The sequence below is a fragment of the Maylandia zebra genome, linkage group LG10 (genome assembly GCF_041146795.1).
Source record: "Maylandia zebra isolate NMK-2024a linkage group LG10, Mzebra_GT3a, whole genome shotgun sequence".
NCBI classification, from domain to species: domain Eukaryota; kingdom Metazoa; phylum Chordata; class Actinopteri; order Cichliformes; family Cichlidae; genus Maylandia; species Maylandia zebra.
Genome location: NC_135176.1, coordinates 11,385,363 through 11,406,053, shown reverse-complemented (window position 1 = coordinate 11,406,053; position 20,691 = coordinate 11,385,363). Strand labels below are relative to the sequence as shown.

Here is a 20,691-nt window from a genome sequence, read left to right as displayed (position 1 = left end):
ACACCGTCAAACTCCTTGGATCACAGGGCGACTGCACAGGTCACATTGTGGCAAGCAACCTGTCTCCAACAATTGTTGCAATTCGACTGCAGTCACTTTCACACAGATTAGCAAAGGTTTGCAGGTAACTGTGATCTAATTTATAAACACGGACAGACGTTGCAATCAATCCGAGTCGGTCTGAACCAATAATATTCAGGCTGTACAGTATTCGTCATATACCAGTACTGCGCATTTAAATATCACAGTTGATCAATGATTAATGCTCATTTATCAGGAAACTATGAAAAATTAGACACATTTTGATTATTTTGGGGTTAAATAAAAAGTCATCAAAGCCATCGGCAAAGCATGCAACCAGAATTTTTTTTACATTACAAGTTTCAATCAGAGGCTGTTTTAAACTCAAGATCACATTTTACTGCTTTAGAGTCAAGTCAAGTCTATTTGCAATACTATGTAAGATAGGTCCAAGACTATTAAGGATGAACCTATCAAGGAAGCTCAGAGATCTCAAACTTTACTTCTTTCTTTTTCTCGTCTCGTTTTCCTCTAGTTTTTCAACCATGCAAACATAATAATTATATACAAGAGATTTGAATAATGAAGATACTCTCCTGAATACAAAGACAGATTAAGGATTGCCACCTGAATGCTAATGTAGACAGAAATCTACTCAAGTTCTCTCCGAACGCAGGATTAAGCATCATCACTTTTTGACTCCACATCATGTTAGTATCTGACTTGGATGTATTTTACAGACAAGGACGAGATAAAAGTCTAGTCAAAAGTCAGGACGAGGGAGGATGAAGACACAAAGAGAGAGTGAGAATCAGATAGAGAGGGGGGGATTATTGGAAGTCGATGTCCTGTCCAAGTGAGGCGTGCCTGACTGGTCGTTTTTCCAAGGTCGCCTTGATGACTTGGCTGATGGACAAATAGTTAATCTTTGCTAACGAGGTGCTTGACCATGTGGGCGAAGTGTTTGACAGGACTTTTAGTCCTCAGTTAGGACTGCCAGGTTTCAGGCCTCAGTATTTTGGCAAAACTCTCAGCTACCAATGCCAGCCATAAGCCTGTGAAGGAGGGTGAGAAGGACAGGACAGAACTGATAACACAGAAGGAAATAAAGAAGGATTAAGAGAAAGTGAGAAAATGGTCATGGTGTAGGACATGAGTCCCCATTTACATTTAAAATATATCAGATTCTTGTTTGAGCAGGTATGTGTGTTTCTATCAACCTATCAGCCATTTACTGTAGCTGAGATCCTGTTAAATACTTTGGAAAGTTAAAAAAAAAGCTGATTGAGCAGAGAAAAGAAACAAGGGGAAAATAATAAAAGAAACAAAGAGAGTAGATAGAGGAGGCATTTGTTGCAAAGTTAAGATAGAGAAACCCCTCGGCTGACCCACCAGGTAATTAATGTACTGTAATATAAACAGCAATCAAAGGAAGTGCCTTGGGTATTGACACACCCTGATTGTTAAGGGCATATGAGACTAGTTTCATGACACATAGCAGCCATGTGAAACTACAGCAAACCAAAGACGTCATTTTAAAATCATCTAGTAAGTAAGTAAAGTACTTTCTAAAACAAGAAAGATGAGAAAAGAAAGAATAAAACAACTGGGACAGGTTGATTATTCCTCATCTGCAATGCATAAATTAACAGACACTTCACAGGTACATGCCACTGAAATCTGAAGAATGAACACTCACCCAGCCACTCTCAGCCCGACAGAGTCGCACAGTCTACTCATCTTATCTGCTAATGACCGTCTACAGCTCTACCCACCAAACTGAACGCAATCCCCAAAACGGCCGAAGTTACCAAGGCGCCAGCAGAGTACAGGCACGTACCGCGACAGACAACCTCTCAAACACACACACACACACACACACACACACGTTCCAATCCTCTTGAGATAAGTATTCTGTACGAGGAGCAGCCTGGGGCCAGCAGTCCTTATACAGACTAAACGTGCCCAGCTTGTAAACAGACAGATACATTTTGAAGATGCTCTCTATTGTATGTTCTATATGATCGAAAGACAGTCGTATATGACTGAGTGAACACCACACTCCAGAGGCTCATCACTCAAAAAGCTCATCACAGGCATGCAAATGTTCAGAAAAGGCAAAATTCCTCAGCAAGCATGAGCACAAAAGTCCAAACGTCAGTCTGACAGCTAATTAATAACTGCCTCCACACAGTCTATCATAAGCGCCGTAAAAGCTGTAGATGTCCTAACAGATACCCGATGTCAAAAAGCGGGAAGCTCATAACATGCAGTCGTTACCGTATGTGCAGTTACAACACAGTCTGAGGACCAGAAGCACCTCCATATCCCTCTTCTCCTCTCCTCACTCTACACTCCTGCTCACTGCCTCCTTTCTCAGGCACAGAGAGAGAGAGGGAGAGAGGGAGAGCGAGAGAGAGAGAGCAGACTCACACATGCACCAGTTTGCCTCCCAGAGCTCACCACTGCATACACAAGAAGAAGAGGCAGGGCTGGAATCTTAAAACAGCAATCCAGCCTAGACACACACACACACACACACACACACACACACACACACGCACGCACGCACGCACGCACGCACGCATAGAGATACAAGCAAACACCAACTTACCCTCCATTGAACTAGTTGTTGTACAGACTTTGGAGTCTTTAGGACCTTTTACTTTGAGGTTCTGAAAGACATAAAAGAGTGGAATAATCAATTTAATTAATTGTGCACACTCACAGGATTGTGCTGCACTTGCTTGGCTGAGGCTGAACTAATGGAAGTACAGGATCAGTGCATCCAACTGAGACAGCTGAAAAAGACTGGGCACGGGAACTTTCACAAGTTTCCCATTAAGTAAATAATACCACCAACAAACCTCTGAAAAGGTCCGTTTCTTGATCATTAATAGGCAAATGACCACTGATCAAAGATTTGATCATTGGCCATGAGTACCATTCACAGAGAGTTGGGGAATGGCTGCAGTCACAGCATCGTAAGATGGTGAAAGATGTACCCTTTGCTGGTGTATAAGATAACAGGGAGTGGAAAGTTGGATGCTTAAAAATGAAAGATGCCCAAGCTCCTTAAAGGATGATGAAGATGGATAATCATAGTTAGATTCTGTAAGCACTTTCCTTTACTGTAATGTCTTTGCCTCTCGATCTTTGTTGAACACACCTAACAATAAGGAACAATCTATAACTATATCCTGTGTTGACCTAAGGCGTGAAAAGCTAGCATGTAAACAAGGGGCATGAGAGGTTGTGTTACTATCAGTCACTTCTGCCACAAACATTTTCAGCTAATTAACATCACTGACACCTTCCCAGCAATCCCCAAATACACATACTCTTTTGTTCTGAACGCTCAAAATATTCTCTGCGCTTCAAGTGCGTGTAGTCGTACCGTACAGTAAACGCAGACTAGCCTGGATGTTTTTTCTGTGAATGTAACCTCTCATCGTTCTGTTACCTAATACGCTTGCTGGCTAAGTGCTGTCCCAAGCACATTTGAACACAAATACCTCTTAACTGTGTTTTCAACAACGGTTCCTCAAAATAAGACCACATTTCCCATAAACACTGCTGTTTCCTGCCAAAAAGAGGACGTTTCGACTCGCCTGGTTTGTGTCGTCATCTATTTGTTCTCCTGTTCTCTTCACTGAAGAGAATTCATATAATGGCTTAAGACCCTTGAGACCAGTGAAGGGGAGGTTTGATGGATCCGTATTATTACTGCGCCAAGTTTGATATGCTGATGTTAAAATGCAGTACATAGCAACAAAATGACATGTTTGCTATTTAAAAGTTCTCTTGTTACACGTTGTTTAAAATCATGGAGGCTGAACTCACCTCAGATATCTTCTGGAACTGGCTGTTGGCTTGGCTGCATTTCTCTGCCGTCTCCAGCGCCACCTTGTAGTTGTCCACAAAGGCCTTGTACACGCCCAGCTGGCTGGCCTGGAGGAAAGCAGAAGCAAAGACGTTCAGGAAACAACAACGAGAAGGTGTGAGGCAAACTAAGACAACGATGATGGCATTTGGTCTTCTCTCATTTTATTCAAATTGTTAAATGAACTCCGGAGACTCGGGAAGTCAACACAAGTATGTCATTGCACTGATGGCAACTAAAATAAAATTCAGCAAGCCCTACTTTGCATTCACCTTAAATGATCACTTCCAATTCAATTTAAATTCATTGAGTCAACACATATAGTCTGATCACATTCCCATAAAGCCACTTCACTAGCAGCGCTTTGCAGTCCCTCCTGATTGAGTCCCTCTCCCTCTCTATCCTCTTCTCTTTCATTAACAGCCCCTCTCTCTGCAGCACTGTATGTGCATTGTAACACAAGCTGCAGACCAGCAGTGCATGAATATGCATCCTGCTACAGCTATGCTTGAATGCCTAGGCTGAAGAGCTGACTGCATCCTATTAAAGCAATGAGATTGGATTCAGCTGAATAGAGTGCATGAGTAAGACTTTTGTCCTTAAACTCCATGTCCTCTTATTTTCATTTCCTCTCCTTCCTCTTCCCTTCGGAGTGAGAAGTAGAAAGTTGGGCTCAAAAGCAAAGACGTGAGGGAAGTGTGCAGCCTCATGCGGCATTTGAAACATGTTATAGCAACAATCGATGGAGGGAAACATCAGGACACAAATATGTGATGTGACAAAACCGTCAAACCACGTAATGTGTGACACTGACTACAAATGAGTGAAACAAATGTCACCACGCGTGGATTGTCTATTTATAACTGGAGACTATTTTATGTCAAACCAAAACTGTGGATGGAAAAGAGAAACCACGGTGTGTCATAGCTGAATTTCCAAAGATGGAGATTTGGCAGCTTGGCTGGAAAGAACAAACCAAGCAGAATGACGTTATGAGATTTCATGAGTTCAGTATGAAAGCGGTGTCAGTCACAGTCCAGACAAAACGCCCACGCTTTAGAAAACAAAAATCACAGGTCAAAGTGGCAGGACAGAAAACAACAGGTCGTGTTTGAAAGTGAACGTGGGAAGTAGAACATGAAGAAACACAGGAGAGAGACTTTTCAGCTGGTAGAAGAGCCTACGGACTATTTAAACCCACATGGACACGTTTGCCAGCTTAGAGGTGCCTTTTTTTTAAAATTGCATGCAGCTTTGAGAGCAACACGAACCCTCAACTAAACACTGTAGTGAATGTTTTCAGAGCACTCGCCACTCTTTTAAAGCACACCAAGTGATCAGCTATAAGCAACAAAGATCAACAGCAGCAAAAGAACCATATGTAGTGAATGAAAACTTTAATATTATATGACATCAGTAACCAAACAATATGTCTTGTTCTTTTCCAAACAATGCCAAATACGAGCACACTGCTTGCAGACCTTTTTTCTTTATGTTTAAAAATCCCAACTCCACAATTAGATTGTCCATCAATATGTGCAACGTCCTCCGTTTTCTACAGTGGCCCACAGTTTCCTCTATCGCCAAGATAAAATCTTCCTTCTTCAGACAGTTGTGCACAGGTGTGTGCAGAGTACCATCAAGTCAGCCACAACACTCACACTAAAATGGTGCAACCACTTTTGAGGTTTTGCTAACACGTGACCACAAACCACATGGCATTAAGTTGGCTGCCATTTTGTGACAATCGTGGTGACACTGTAGAATCATGTGAATAAGGCACCAGCCACACAGGCCTAGAAATGGGTATTCCCCAACCAGTTGTGAGCACTTGCTAGAGGTCGATGTAGTCGCTGGGGAAATGACTGGTCTAAAGTCCTAAAGCCAACCAGCCAGTGACTCCCCCAGTCGACCACCTTTTTCTTAATTAAAGTGACTGCTTTGGTCACTGGGTTCATAGTTTGATTGGCCTTGTCCTCAAACACTGTCCAGCTACTCTCTGAGCTGCAATAAAACTGTGAAAAGTTTTGCAAACTGGAAGTAATAATAATAATAATAATAATAATAATAATAATAATAATAATAATGGATTGCATTTATAGAGCGCTTTTCGAGACCCTCAAAGCGCTTTACAATTCCACTATTCATTCACTCTCACATTCACACACTGGTGAAAGCAGGTACAGTTGTAGCCACAGATGCCCTGAGGGCAGACTGACAGAAGCGAGGCTGCCATATCGCGCCATCAGCCCCTCTGGCCATCACCAGTAGGCGGTAGGTGAAGTGTCTTGCCCAAGGACACAACGACCGACACTGTCCGAGCCGGGCTCGAACCAGCAACCTTTCGATTACAAGACGAACTGCCAACTCTTGAGCCACGATGGAGAAAGTTTTCCTCCAAAATAAAAGTTGCACCTTTTGAAACATGTTGGCTACGGTGCTGAGGCATTTCTTCACATTTCACTACTGCTCGGCTAGAAGTTAGCAAGTATTTGCAGACAGACATGAAAAACTAAAGGGAACTGCTTACAACCAAAGCAATTACTTGGAAGTTTTTGGTACGGCATCTTCTTTCTAACAGATTTCACCCATGGAGAGCAAATAACCTCCACCAGTTGGGGAATAGACATTTTCCCCTAGAAATCAGTGTTTGTCTCATATTCAAACCTCACGTAAAAAATTCTAATTATCTAGCACTTGTATAAGTTTTGTCTACTTTCTTTAAGGTAGCCAACACTGTATTACCCTCTTCTTACTATTCTTTCCTAAACAAATTATAATAATGTCGAAATAAGTCTAAGGACAAGAAAAAAAAAACCTATGAAGGTATACTTAATGCTAATAGTATGCTAATGCTACAACTTTACAAGATGATAGAGTGTTAGCATGCTAAAGTCTACTACTGACAATGGTAAAATGGTTATCTGCCTGATCTAAAGCTGTTCTAGTGTTTACCACGTTTGCCTTCATAGTTTTATTCTATTATTCCTGACCTCAAGAGACGTTCATCCATAATTCACAAAACCTTAGTTACATTCATAACTCTCAATTAGCATGCTAGCAACAGGCAGTATAAAACTTGCATGTAGCTTCCTGGTCAGAAGAATTAAGTAAATCCAAAATTATCTTAGACTTGTTTTCTATCTGAGGATATCGCATGGTGATATCTATGGTTGAAGAAGAAAAAAAGAAAGAAGAAAAAAAAAGATTTCTGGTCCCATAGAAATTTCTGGCTTGATATCTGTAAATTTTCTGGTGAATTTAAGGACTCAGTCACTCATTTTAAGTCATGCTGAAAGAAAGAAATACACCATCAAGTAATATTATAAGTAATAAATATGATAAATAACTCAAGTCTGAATTGAAAATCTTGGTCGTACCATGTTTTAAAATAGAAGAATACTTGTGGTATGAAAACGCACGCTCATTGGCTAACGAGTTATCAATCACACGTCATTAGCATGTGGTTTCACAGTTAAACTTGCACTTTGTTACACCCAGTTTTTTTTGCAGCCAAGAAAGTGATGGCAGAAACACTAACTTGAGGTTTTACAAATTGGGACTTTAAAAACATCAGGTGAAACCATGTTAGACAGGTACATCTTTGATATTGTCTGAGGTGTTAAACACGAGGGTGAACGCCCAACATAATGGGGAAACTAGCTTTGCTAGTATTTTTTCAGGTTTGCTCAAATTTCGATTAGGCTTAATTTAAATTCTCTAAAGCTATTACAACTGAGCCTGGCTGCAATATTTAATGCCTGTGCTGAATTTGAGTAAGCTTCAGTTGCTGTGAAAATAACCAGCTACTAAAATCCATCAGCAAATATATGATTAAAAACATTATTATGTGGCTGCACTATACATAGTTAATAGTGACTACTGTGTAAAAGATGGAGTTGTGGTACTGTTTTTATCAGCACCACATCCACAGTAAATTGAACCTCTCCTACTTTGTGCCTCTAGAGCGACTAGGACTATAATAATTCGCTCAGACAAATGCATCCCTTGCAGACACAGGCTATAGCTAAGCCTTTCTCTCATCTGAGAAAAGTGAAAAACAAACTTGGACCTGAAGCAGGTCTTTATCCCCGTCTCGGCCTGTTTTCTGTAACCCTGCCTGTCCTTGTTGCTCCAGTGGCACCCATACTGCTGACGAGGAGCAGCAGGGAGCAGACCAGCTAATTAAACTGCCATCTGCACTCTCACACAGCCACTCTGACTAATGTTTTGCTGAAACACGACATATTCATGTACGCACAAATACACACCACAGATGGGAGCTGATGACTACACTAATAGGTGCCGCTTAGCGCTGGCCGTCCACAGTGAGGAGGGGTCTGTTGAATAGAAGTACTTAAACTCATAGGAGTTTAAACAACTGTATCAAAACTGTGCTCATTTTCTCTCCTGTTAAATCTTTCACTAACACCAACATATTTCATCTCTGAATATTCATCATTTCCTCTTATTAATTAAAGTGCTTCATCAAATGTTTTAATCATAAAGATAAACATCAAGCTGTTAATGAAATATTATTATTAATATCCAAGCTTTAAAAATGTCCTATACATGGGCGAAGTAAAAACTCTTAAAGTCTATTTAACATTTTCTTCATCACAAACAAACGCTGAGTTTCACACGTCTGACTAAGTCATGGTGAATAACAGTTGCTTACATCAAAAAGTACCTGAAAACCAAAACTGAAAATGAGATCTACTCCCTAAAGAGCTGTGTTTTTAATTAGAATGACCTTACCAGGTTCCTCAAAATGACACCATGAAAACATAAGGAAAACGACGTTCTCACTTCTGTGGTGTGAAACCAAAGGGGCTGGTATGTGAACACATACATTCAACAGTGTGATAAACGCATATATATACACTGATCAAGAACGTTAAAGGAACTCTTAAATCACACATCAGATCTTAATGAATTAACCTCTTTCTAGTAGATGCACCGATGGTATAAATTTAAAAATCCTAGGTGATTTTCTGAAAAGTTGACCTCTGACATTAAGATTAAGGTCACCGGGATTCAAACTTGACCAAGCTTTTTAAGCAGCTGCATCCATGGTACCACTTTTAAAACCTTATGTCACATCTTTGTTTTCAATAGATTTTCAGAAAACTTGACCTCTGATGCTGATACGTAATGACTGATCGCAGTCTAAAATAAGGCCGTATTACAGTAACAGGACTAAAAAGAAGGCTCCAGTTAGAGCTGGGCGATATGAGATTTTTTCATATCACGATATGTTTTTTTCATTTCAGGCGATAACGATATCTATCACGATATAAGCCAAATAACTATATTTGTAAGATTTAAATGTGCCGTTGCTCACAAGTAAAATGTGAAATAATCAGCAGCTTGTTTTTATTTATTTATTATATTATTTATTTCCCATAATAAGTTCAACAGGGTAGATGTACTTAAGGAACATGAGACTTTTTCAGATAAATAAAGGCAAATATTGCAAACTACACAAAAGGCAGCAGCTAAAGCGTTTAAGTTTCAAAATAGAACAAACGAAACAGACTAAATTGTCAATTCCACTTAGAAACAAAATATTAATTCTAAAAATAAATCTTAGTTTGTTTTACAGAAGAACAGACAAAACTGACTAACTTTTGTCAATATCAAATAAACTGAGAACTAAAAGGAAATTCTCAATCTCTCCTTGTTGTATAGCTGAGCTTTTCAAACAGTTTTAACAGTTACTTTAGTCTGACAAAAGCCGAATGACGAATTAGCGCTTCCAGTCAGAGACTGAGGCTACGTCCACACGTACACGGGTATTTTTGAAAACGGAGATTTTCCGTTTCCGTTTTAAAAAATAATCCCGTCCACACATAAAGGCAGAAATGAAGGAAAACGCTGCTATGAACATGCCAAAGCAGCAGGTGGCGCTAGATTCCTAACCGTGCAGAAATGTTGGCCAATCAGAAGTCTAGAAGCCTCGGTGGGAAAAAGTAAACAAAGCTGGGGCATAGAAGCAGAACCGAGTCGTATGTGTGGAGGGACAGTAACTGTGTGTATATGTAAGCATTTAAACACTGCAGAGAGTAGAATTAACAGTATTGTAGAAATTCATTTCACCGAAACAATAACGTGGCGCACAGTGTGACGCATGCACCAGTTCATTGTATTTCCAGACTTGCTTTCGGCACAATTTACAGTGCACGCTACTCTGTTTTTTGTCAGACTTGAAATAGCCGAAATACCTTCACACTACGGAACTTCTATGGCTCTTCCGTTCGACAATCTCTCCGGCGTTGGAACCATTATCTGTTTTCTCTTCGGTCACGCTCGGTTGATTTTTCTAGTCGGCACACTCATTTCCTCCATTACCCGCTGGCTGCTTCCCAAACAAACACACATGCGGCTTGGCACTTGTGCTGTACGTTACAAGTCACGCGACGTGACGCTGCAGCTGTGATTGGTTCGGCTCTGTGCTACTTAATTTGGATTGGCTGATTTTTTTTTTTTTTTTTTTTTTTTTTTTTTTTTAGAGGACAAGAGCGGCGAGGTCTATCGCGATAGCTTAATTTCTCTATCGAGTAAAAGTTATATCGCGATACATATCGTTATCGTTCTATCGCCCAGCTCTAGCTCCAGTATATACTTGGTTTTGTTGACTTCTTGTGTCCAAGGCTCCCAGCCTTAGAGCAAAGCCCTGTTGTTACCAGCAGCTAAAATAAACTTAAAGCTTTCTGCTCCCGCTTTTCTAAAGACAGTTGGTGCTCTCGCAGAGTTTCCAGTCAAGGAAAATTACAAACCACAGTGTTACCACCTGTCTGTACACTCACAATGAAGGATCGGTACAAACTGTGCAGGTGTATATTTCAATGGCACCAGCCACTCCACAGCTTGTGTTCCCAAAACATTAAAACTGGTCCACCCAACTAAATAATTACTGACGGGTGCCTCAGCCTTTTCACACCTTATATACAGATTAATTTTATTCCACCAAGAAAACATTGTCCAGCACACGTACATACGCGGCGTTATGCGTCTCTTCAAATCACATTATCCACTGCAAATCTGACATTACACCGCTCTAACCAACTTAGTGACGAGCCGAGGCCTGGAAACCGTCTAATTCCACACACAGGCACATTTACATGCACGTTACAGTGCCGCTGTTCCATTATGTACTGAAAGCACCTGTTTAATCCACTGCAAGTATGACAGCGTGATAGTTCAGAAGCTGCAACTTTTCTGCTAATGTGCCCAGGCCACAGTCGCGGGGGCACGCGTCAGTCACTTACGCACACTGAGTCTAATTAAGACAAGTGATTCACAAAGCACAAACAGTGAGAAGCCTGACAATTCTCCGTTTAACAGCCATTTACATGTACCCTGCAAATGACGGAGAGCGAAATAAAAGATCCGCACACTGTCATTTGTGTCACCCACATCAGACTCACCAGCTTCTGGAACAAATGTCCCACGGTGACCTTCTCGTCCCACTGCTGGATGCTGGGTAGGAGGGCGTCGTAGAACTCTTTGTGGATCTCAAAGATGTCCTGGATTTTGTAGAAGATGGTCTCTACCTGCTGGATGGTCAGGACAGGCTGAGAGGTTGTGGCTGTTGCTTTCAGGGGTCGCATGGGCTGGAGAGACAGGAGACTCAGGTAATAAGGGGGGCTGCCAAAACTCTAGCCTAAATTAGTCATATATAAAGTATGAGATTGATGAACACAGAAAATGTGTTAAAATCATTCCTAACATCTGATCAGGCCAACAAAAAGGACCTATTAGGACCAGTGCCAGAAAGGGAACGTCTAAATGCGTCACTCTGTGATAAGTATGTAATCTGAGCCTCTTTTCATCTGGGTGACAGTCTTCTCCTTTGTGTTGTTTGTACTCGGGCAGATTGCAGGCCAACTCAGTTAATCACAGTGATGTGTAGACTGGTCATGTTGGGCGTGCGTGGGGACGATGGCTCTGAATTACAGTGCAAACAGAAAGGCTTTTTACGTCAGCTCTCTAGGGCTAATCATGAGTCACCCTCCTACTGTATTAAAGCACATGAGACAGGTTGGATTATTTTTAAAAGCACCGACAATCAATATGTCTGTCCTAGTCTATGTAAGACGGCAAAAGCAGTCGGCTGAAAATTCCTCATTAGATTTAACCAGAAAGTATTTGGAGACTAGTGGTCCTAAATTTCATCTCCTTGGTGGAAAATAATAGTCATCATATATCAAATCAGCTGGAGCAGCTGAGGTGATGTTTAAACATTTTTAATGAACCCATGTTTATATCAAGAAAATAGGAAAGAGAGACTCTCTTGTGATCTACTTCCCAGTAAGTGTAAATGAACCAACACAGTACAGGAAGATAATTACTTCCTAGACTGTTCCAAATTTATCACCACAATCATCCACATTGATTGGGATCGTCTTGTTACTTGGTTGTCTTACAAAAACAAACAAATAAATAAAATCATTACATTTACAAACTCTACCAAATATTCTTAGAGTAAAAAAAAGAAAAATCCAGTCAAGAAGTTCAGAATAATGTTATTGTTTCAAATACCCTGAAGACGTGGAATATGATTATGATACATTTCCAGATAAAGAAACATTTCTCTCAGAATGTGAAGAGCCAGTGTATGAAACCTGGCAGCAGGGGGGATCGGACCAGCTTATTAAACTGTCTGATGTTGAAAGAATCCAGTATTTTGAAACACCGGGTTTCCAGGGATGCAGCCAGAGAGTAAGGTGTGACTATTCTGTTTGGAGCAAGTGTATTATTCTGCTGAAAGACATGGGAAAAAAAGACATAAAAACAAACGGCCCCAGTGCCTGTTTTAGACCGCCTCTGAATGACTGAGGAAGTGGAGGAGGAGAGGAACAAACTTTTTATTGGTGGATCTGCGAGATGAGTCGTTGTGTTGTCACCAAGAGCTCAAAGGGAAGGAACTGAGAGCCTGACCAGATTTCAGCAAGTGTTAGTGCAATCATTTGTTCTTACTGACTAATTGAAGCGTGCGTGCGTGCGTGCGTGCGTGCATGTGTGTGTGTGTGTGTGTGTGTGGAGGGGGGGAGGGTCTTGCCCTGGTGAATTTCCACAATAATTGTTGTGCGCATTTGTAGATCTTAATTTAGCATCTATCTGACTATATATTGGCCAAAGTAGAACATGCGGCCGGATCAGCAGGTTGTGAGACATAGCGACTTAGCATGAGGAAGTGTGGTTGGTTAGCGTTGCATTAAAGTGCAGCATCTGTGGTCCTGCTTTAAGTGTGGCCATCGACCACTAATAGTGTTCTGATAGTCTCACAGCTCACACCAATGCCTACAGCAGCAGCAGCACTCCAATGTTCACGTGGTTATATGAGCCTTGTTACATTGTTTCTGTTACTTGTTTGTCTTTGTCTGAGTGTCTCACCAGTAGCAGGGCCTCCAGCTGGTTAATGTAGATCTCCTCGCTGGCCAGGAATCCAGACAGCACCAGTCTCTTCATCTCCAGTCCTTTCTCGATGTCTCCCTGCAGGATAAAACAGACCTGGCTGTAATATGCTTTTATTCGCTTACATACACATATAGAACACATACATTCACCAAAAATCCTGTTATCGAGACTCGTTTCTGACTAACGGCACATGAAAGCACCCTGACTCTATTTCCTGCAATGGTGCCAGTGGAACAGTCACATCAGGTAAACACAAGATTGATACAAACAGTCGTAAGCATAAAAGAATGCGCAACCTATTAGAAATCTTATGAAAACATCTAAGTACCTCATTTCCTCTGTAAAACTATTTGTGATGACTCCAGGCAACTGTTGCATTTTGACGTCAACGTCGGGGAAGTCAACATCCTATTGATGTCTGAGAAACACAGACCAAGGCACACTCATAGTGTACTGTTTACATTTTGTGGGAACTCATAATTAGAGCAAAATTACCAGGTTTCAAAAGAGGGACTTCCAACATGATCACAGAAGACTTCATCTTTCTTCACATTATTCTCACTTTTGGCCGTTCCTTCGTCATAAAGGACTGCCCTGTTCCACATTTTATGATTTGGCCAGTGGGAATCGTATAGTTACTCCTGATACTAATGCAATACACAACAATGGCATAGTGATACAGTGACTCTGTGGTAGATGATACTTGCGTGACAATCAAAATGTCACAATATCTGTGTAGGTGAAGTAAAAATATTTGAAAAGGAATTATGGTTTTGTATACTGGACTGTGGAGTGCACAGGTGTATCAAACAGAAAAATGTTTCAAAGTTTCACTTTCGAATTGCTTTAATTCAGCAGCGTTCGCCAGTAATGATCGGAACACGTACTATGAGAAAGAAGGGGGGGGGGGGTGTTCATGAGTTTCATATGGTTAGCCAGCAGCATAACAACAGCAGTGGTTTTAGTGACGCCAGACTCGCAAAAGTATGCGACAAGTTTGATTAGCGTATGGACATATGCTCTGTTTTGTATGTTAATTTCATATTCAGCCATCCATCCAGCAATTCTCTTCCACTAAGACAAATTAGGGTAGCCCATGCGGGGGGGCTGAAGCCTATCCCAGCTAACACAGGGCGAGAGGCAGGGTACACCCTGGACAGGTTGCCAGTCTGTCACTGGACTGTCACAGAGGCAGACAACTGTTCACACTCACACAGAATCATTCATTTAGAAGCAACAATTAAGATAAATCCATTCACTTTAAAAATATGTTTTTTAAAGATATTTTTCTTTACTTTTAAGTTATCTAAGGTATATTGCATTGTATCTTATCTTAATAACCTTTTAGTAGCATATCACCCCATTAGAGCACGTCGCTCTCGCACTGCAGGCTTACTTGTTGTTCCTAGAGTATTTAAAAGTAGAATGGGAGGGAGAGCCTTCAGTTTTCAGGCCCCTCTTCTGTGGAACCAGCTTCCAGTTTGAATTTTGGAGACAGACACTATCTCTACTTTCAAGATTAGGTTTAAAACTTTCCTTTTTGCTAAAGCATATAGTCAGGGCTGGATCAGGTGACCCTGAATCCTGCCTTAGTTACGATGCAATAGGTGTAGACTGCTGGGGGACTCCCATGATGCATTGAGTTTTTCCGTTTCAGTCACCTTTCTCACTCAACATGTGTTAATAGACCTCTCTGCTGAATCACACTTGTTATTAATCTCTCGCTTTCTTCCACAGCATGTCCTTCATCCTGTCTTTCTTCTCTCACCCCAACAGGTCGCAGCAGATGGCCGCACCTCCATGAACCTGGTTCTTCTGGAGGTTTCTTCCTGTTAAAAGGGAGTTTTTCCTTCCCACTGTCGCCAAAGTGCTTGCTCATAGAGGGGTCATATGATTGTTGGGTTTCTTCTCTGTATGTATTATTGTAGGGTCTACCTTACAATATAAAGCGCCTTGAGGCGACTGTTGTTGTAATTTGGCGCTATATAAATAAAATTGAATTGAATTGTGTTGCATACCTTATCAGTGTAGCTGGTTAGGTATACTGCTGTATTGACATTTTTCCCTTACTGAAGAGATAAATACCGATAAACTCCAGAAATTGGCATTTAAATACGACATGTGTGCCTTAAAGAAGGCCAAAGAACAGCTGTGAGAGCAGAGATTAATTATTAATTCCACCAAGTCCTTACAATGATATCAGCACTCCAGGACTGCCCAGATGAGGAAGGAGGCATGACCTCATCATTTAACCCAATCATGGCTGACATGCACGTTCCAACACTGATGTTATCCCTAAGGTAGGAAATTATACTGCACATCAAGGTTCAGTATTTACCGTATGTGTTATAGTATATGCCGTTTACACGTGCTGCTTTATTACGAATGCTGAAGACTATAAAGATAACAAACACTTGCGATGTGATGACTGCAAAGGGCCTATTTTGAGGCCTGTCACACATTGGCAGTTTTTCCTCAGCTAACCGTGACAGTGTAAAGTAAATCAGTCCGAGAGGCAGGGATGATTTCTATTGATCATTTTCTGTTGGTTAAATAAACTGTCAGGGAAGTCCTTACCGACACTTACTTGCATTTACGTTAATATGAGAGATTAATGCAGCACGTGGCCAGAAATCTGTTTAGTTTAATCCTCTGAGCCTTTCTCTTTGCTCGTATTCTTTTAAAAGAACCTAAAGCTCAAAACTAAAGCCAGAAATGAGACACACTTGAAACTAAGAGAAAAATCTTTGATGTGATGTGAATTACTGCTGGTCAATATTTATTTTAAAGACCGAGAGTGTCTCCAGTCACTGCGTTCTTATTAAAATGATATCTCAGAATAGCTGAGGTCTAAAATATGACATCATAACCTACAAAAGGTGTCCTGTCCTTTTGACTAACCAAAACGTTGCAGAAATATTCAGTTCATTTTTTTAAGTAACAAATAAGTGATAACTCAACGGAAAAAAAAAAAGGACAGGAAAAAGGAATATTTTCCCTCTGCTGTGTACAAAGAGCTACTGTGTGGCGAGAGGGCAAGACGAGGAATCCATGAGGTGATTTTTTTTTTTCCCACAGCAACCTGCTCTGTGAGTCACAACTAGGCTTTTCACACAGACAAACACTGCGCGCTTTCCTGCGTTGCCCTTTGCCCTCTGATAAAAGAGCTGATATCTTGAATGGGCAGAGAAAGTTTAAAGTAGCTCTGCTTTTTATCAGTTCATCTGCAGGGAGGAGTACACACAGAGGCGCACAAACACAGAAGTTAGCATGAGAAACAGAAAGCGGCCGGCTTTAAAAAGCAGCAGCACCGTGCACAGACATGCGCTGCAGAGTCACTGCCTCATCGGGCCATGCTGACACACCAATGGCTGTCACTCTCACACTCTTACACACACACACACACACTTTTGCAGCACAGATGGCTCTGAGAAGAAGCACACGTCACGCCACAAACACACCAATACACTGACTGGGATTTTCCATTTTGAAAGGCAGTATTGCAAAAGTGTGTACGCATGTGTATGTTCGTGTGTGTGTTTGTATATGTGTCTGCGCGCGCTCTTTTTCCTCTGCATCCAGCTCCTCTCCAGCTCATGCCTCACCTTGAACTGCCTATGTGTCGTAGTGATGGGCTCCAGCTCCCCATCTCCATATTCAGACTCCTCCTCCTCCTCCTCCAGAACCCTGTCCAAATAGCACAGCACCTCCTCCTCTTCGTCCTCCATGGTTCTGTCTTTCCTTTCCTTTCTTTCACCTCCTTCTCTCCTCTTTTCTGCCTCCTATCTCCTTCTACGGGGCCTGCCTGGACACATCAGTGTTTTCCCTTTAGATCAAGTCGTCTGGACACCGAAAGACAGAAAGAGAGAGGACCCCGCCTACTCAACCCCACCCCCTTCCTCTGCTGGGCTTCCTGGTGTTTGTGTGTGCTCTATATATGTGTGTGTGTGTGTCTGTCTTTGTGTGTGTGTGGCCACTGTTCCACCTCAGTCGATGAGGTCTGCCCTCCCTCTACAGCCGCCCCTCCCCTCCCCACAAATGCTATCCAGCCACTTCCTTGATGGCTACAGTCTCTTTCTGTTAGGGCTACGCTGGGAAAGTCAGTCTTCTCTTGTCCCTTATTTCTTTCTTCCGTTCTCTTCGGGGCAAAAAGCCACTTCCTCATCACACAAACAGTCTCGCTCTCTCACTCTCATCAGCGCACGCTACAGGGTTGATTTCTCTCCCTTTCTTTCTGTCCATTGTCTCTTTATTGATCTGCTGAAAGCCTTGGACGTTGAGCCAGGGCCAGCTAATGTGCTGCAAGCGAGGCTGATTCCAATTACAGGTCACATAGATCGCTGGGCACACAGTTATAGCAGCTTCAAAGGCAAAGCACAGAAATGATACACTAAAAAAAGAAGGAAAAAAAACGTGTGCAGCAAGACAAAGACAGAAAATCAATAACTGTGGTTACTGGAAATAAAATGAAACCAAAAATATAAGTAATCTGCACGCAAACATCCAAGTTTAAGTTGCTGCATATTTATGAATGAATACAATTCACTTCCCATGCCCTTTCACCCCGTTCCTGACCTTGACTTGTCATTTTAGAGGAAGGGACACCCCCAACTGCTCTATGAACCTCCTCCTTAATGTATATTTGTATTTATTTCGAGGTCAAAGCACAATCTGTCCTGATCTTGTCTTCTGAAGGAAAAGTATGATTTTAGAGCGTAATACAAAAAAAAAATAAAACAAAAAAAATATTTAAGTTCAGTATTTAACTTTAGTCGTGTTGAACACATGGAGCCGTCAGCCCTCTCACTTTAGCAGATGAAAGGTCTCTGCAAACTCAGCGGAAAGAGAACACGGCTGCACAGCGGTGTGTGATAAGAGCCACAAAATCTTTTAGCAGCAGCAGCATCACAAGTGACTTCTTAACAAGTAAGCTTTCACAGCAGCTCCTCAAATTCATTCAGGTGCTGAAAAGTGTGAATACACAGATGTGAAATAAAAAATGTTTTAAAGATGGCTGCAGACACTCCTGACCTCCACTGTGCATATAAACAATGATTTCAATTTGGATTCATCACTCAAAACGACCTGTTGTTATTGATTTGTTCTTGCGTAATGTGGCATAAATTAAACCATCCTTAATTTCCCTTCCTTAACAACAGCTTGTCGACATCCTCCATTACTTCTGATGAGGCTTCAATAAACAGTAGATGGATCAACTGAAGGACTGCATTCATCTCTCAGGTCCTGTGTCAGGCCTTTGCCACTGCTTGATTTTTTCCTGTTTCTTAAGAACATGACTTTCAGTTACTGTTCCTCTCCTACAAATATAGTTTTAGGTCTGCCACGTCTTCTTTGTTCCGCCGCTTGTCAAGTTTCCTCAATTTTATTTTAGGGACACTGCAAACTATGCTGCCTTTGCCAATTTCACAGATTCAACTAAAGAAATGGGAACAATTGATGTGTTTCTGCCACAGGCTATTAAGTAAAGATACAATTTAAACCTGGCTCTTTGTCACTACTAACTCATTCGGTGAATAAGTGTTGTATTTATGCTTGAATGATTCACAAGTTAAAAAAACCCGTCAAGAAGCAAGCAATGGAGAAAAACATAAGGAAACAAGGATTGCTCAAGAATTTTGCACATCACCATAGAAAAACGAATTAAGTCCTCTGATTATTATTATTAATAATAATAATAAGCTGATCATAACTCATCACTGAAAAGCTACTTTATACAAAACTTTAACATACAACTGTACACAGAAAACAGCTGAGCTTGTCTACGCTGAGTAATCTCATCCTAGCAGAGACGATGATCAGGGAAGAACTAAAAAGAAAACAACAGTATCTTACTGAGGATCCTCTGTGGCTGAAATCATTAATGTACCAGCACTATGAACAATTCATTTCCTATTTCTTATATTTTAAACACTCAAACCATTTTTCTGTTCTTATCCCAGCTAGCCACTAGATGGAGACACATCTTCATTTACATGAGCTGCCCTAGCTCAGAGTCACTCACAATTAATACAGCTGAATAATTCATCAATCAGCTCCATTGAAGCCTAACAAGACCACTGTTTATTTACAATACTGTGTTCATGCATGGATAGTGCAGTGATATTGCTTGGATCGAATGTAAGACAGAGCAGGCAGACTTCAAAGGGGACGGTAAAGCGAGTGGAAGGTCGAGACAATCCGGCTGTGGTAATTTATACATTAATACAGAAAGAATATACGATCATTTGTGTTCTGTATGAATTTAAAAACAACATATTGATCTAAAGATGTAAAGCAATGCTGTTGTCATTGAGTATTTTGTTTTTCAGTGGATAAAAAGGCTGCTGACATGTGAATGAAATCCTACCAGCTTTTTTTTTTTCTCTGTGTCTGTGAGAAGGTCAGTTCAGGTCAGGGTCAACTCGGCTCCCGCTGAGCCTCCGTGGGCTACGCCCCTTCACACAGTCACATTCTTTTAAGTGGGCACCGAGTGACAGTCATCCAAACACACATAGCCAGGAGGCATAAAAGGGGGGGGGGGAGTGTGACGGGACTACAAGCCCTGAAACATGACGATGAACACATTCAGAAAATATTCTGAATTCTGAAAGCATCAGGAGAGCGTTCACATCAGCTGTTCTGAGCGATTTGTCAGACTTAAGTGTGAAAATCCACTGAAAACACCAAGTGTTTCATATTTCCAGCAGCAGATAATTTGGAAAAAAAAAACACAGGAAAGACTGTCACCTACAGCATTCCTGTTCCAAATTATACACTGTAGGTAAACAGGAAAAATTTTCAACAGATTGCTTAGACTTCCCTCACCCCCACCACCTCCGCCAGCTCAGTCGGGGGGGGGAGAGACACTGAGAATTTCTAAGCCAGCCAAGAGACACAATCTCACCAGTGAGTCCTTTGTCTTGGCCAGGGCCTCCTCTTTCCTAGGTGAGGTATGCACAGAATACCTCGCCTAGGAGGAGTCTAGAACAGCGGTCCCCAACCGTTTTTGCGCCACGGACCGGTTTATGCCCGACATTATTCTCACGGACCGGCCTTTAATGTGTCGCGGATAAATACAACAAAATAAAACTAGTACCGGTACCGAAAAAAATAAGATTTATTCATAACGCACGTGAAAAGACCCAGGAAAACAGAGTTAACGATAAAAACGATAACAAAATAACGCTGAAAACCGATAAAAACCCTGAAAACCATACATTTCACACCTGAACCTCAACTCTCACGGCCCGGTACCAAACGACTCACGGACCGGCACCGGTCCAAGGCCCGGGAGTTGGGGACCGCTGGTCTAGAAGGCTTCCTAGATGCCCGACCTGCCTCAACTGGGAAACAGGAATCTCATT

The 20,691-nt window shown here is 41.5% G+C and overlaps 1 protein-coding gene across 6 annotated transcripts in view; it reads right to left on the bottom strand.

Moving 5' to 3' along the window:
- abr (ABR activator of RhoGEF and GTPase) overlaps positions 1-20,691 on the bottom strand; it is a 122,331-nt gene that overhangs the window by 52,965 nt on the left and 48,675 nt on the right. For 4 of the 6 annotated variants that reach the window (XM_004557278.6, XM_076889023.1, XM_004557279.5 and 1 more), the window contains exons 3-6: positions 13,304-13,402; positions 11,335-11,520; positions 3,865-3,972; positions 2,636-2,696 (exon numbers count right to left, since the gene is read on the bottom strand). In XM_004557278.6, the coding sequence (XP_004557335.1) occupies positions 2,636-2,696; positions 3,865-3,972; positions 11,335-11,520; positions 13,304-13,402 (454 nt within the window). Of the gene's footprint in view, positions 1-2,301; positions 2,380-2,635; positions 2,697-3,864; positions 3,973-11,334; positions 11,521-13,303; positions 13,403-16,932; positions 17,185-20,691 lie in introns of those variants that run through there. The other 2 variants (XM_004557281.5, XM_012920817.2) reach the window with 2 other exon arrangements.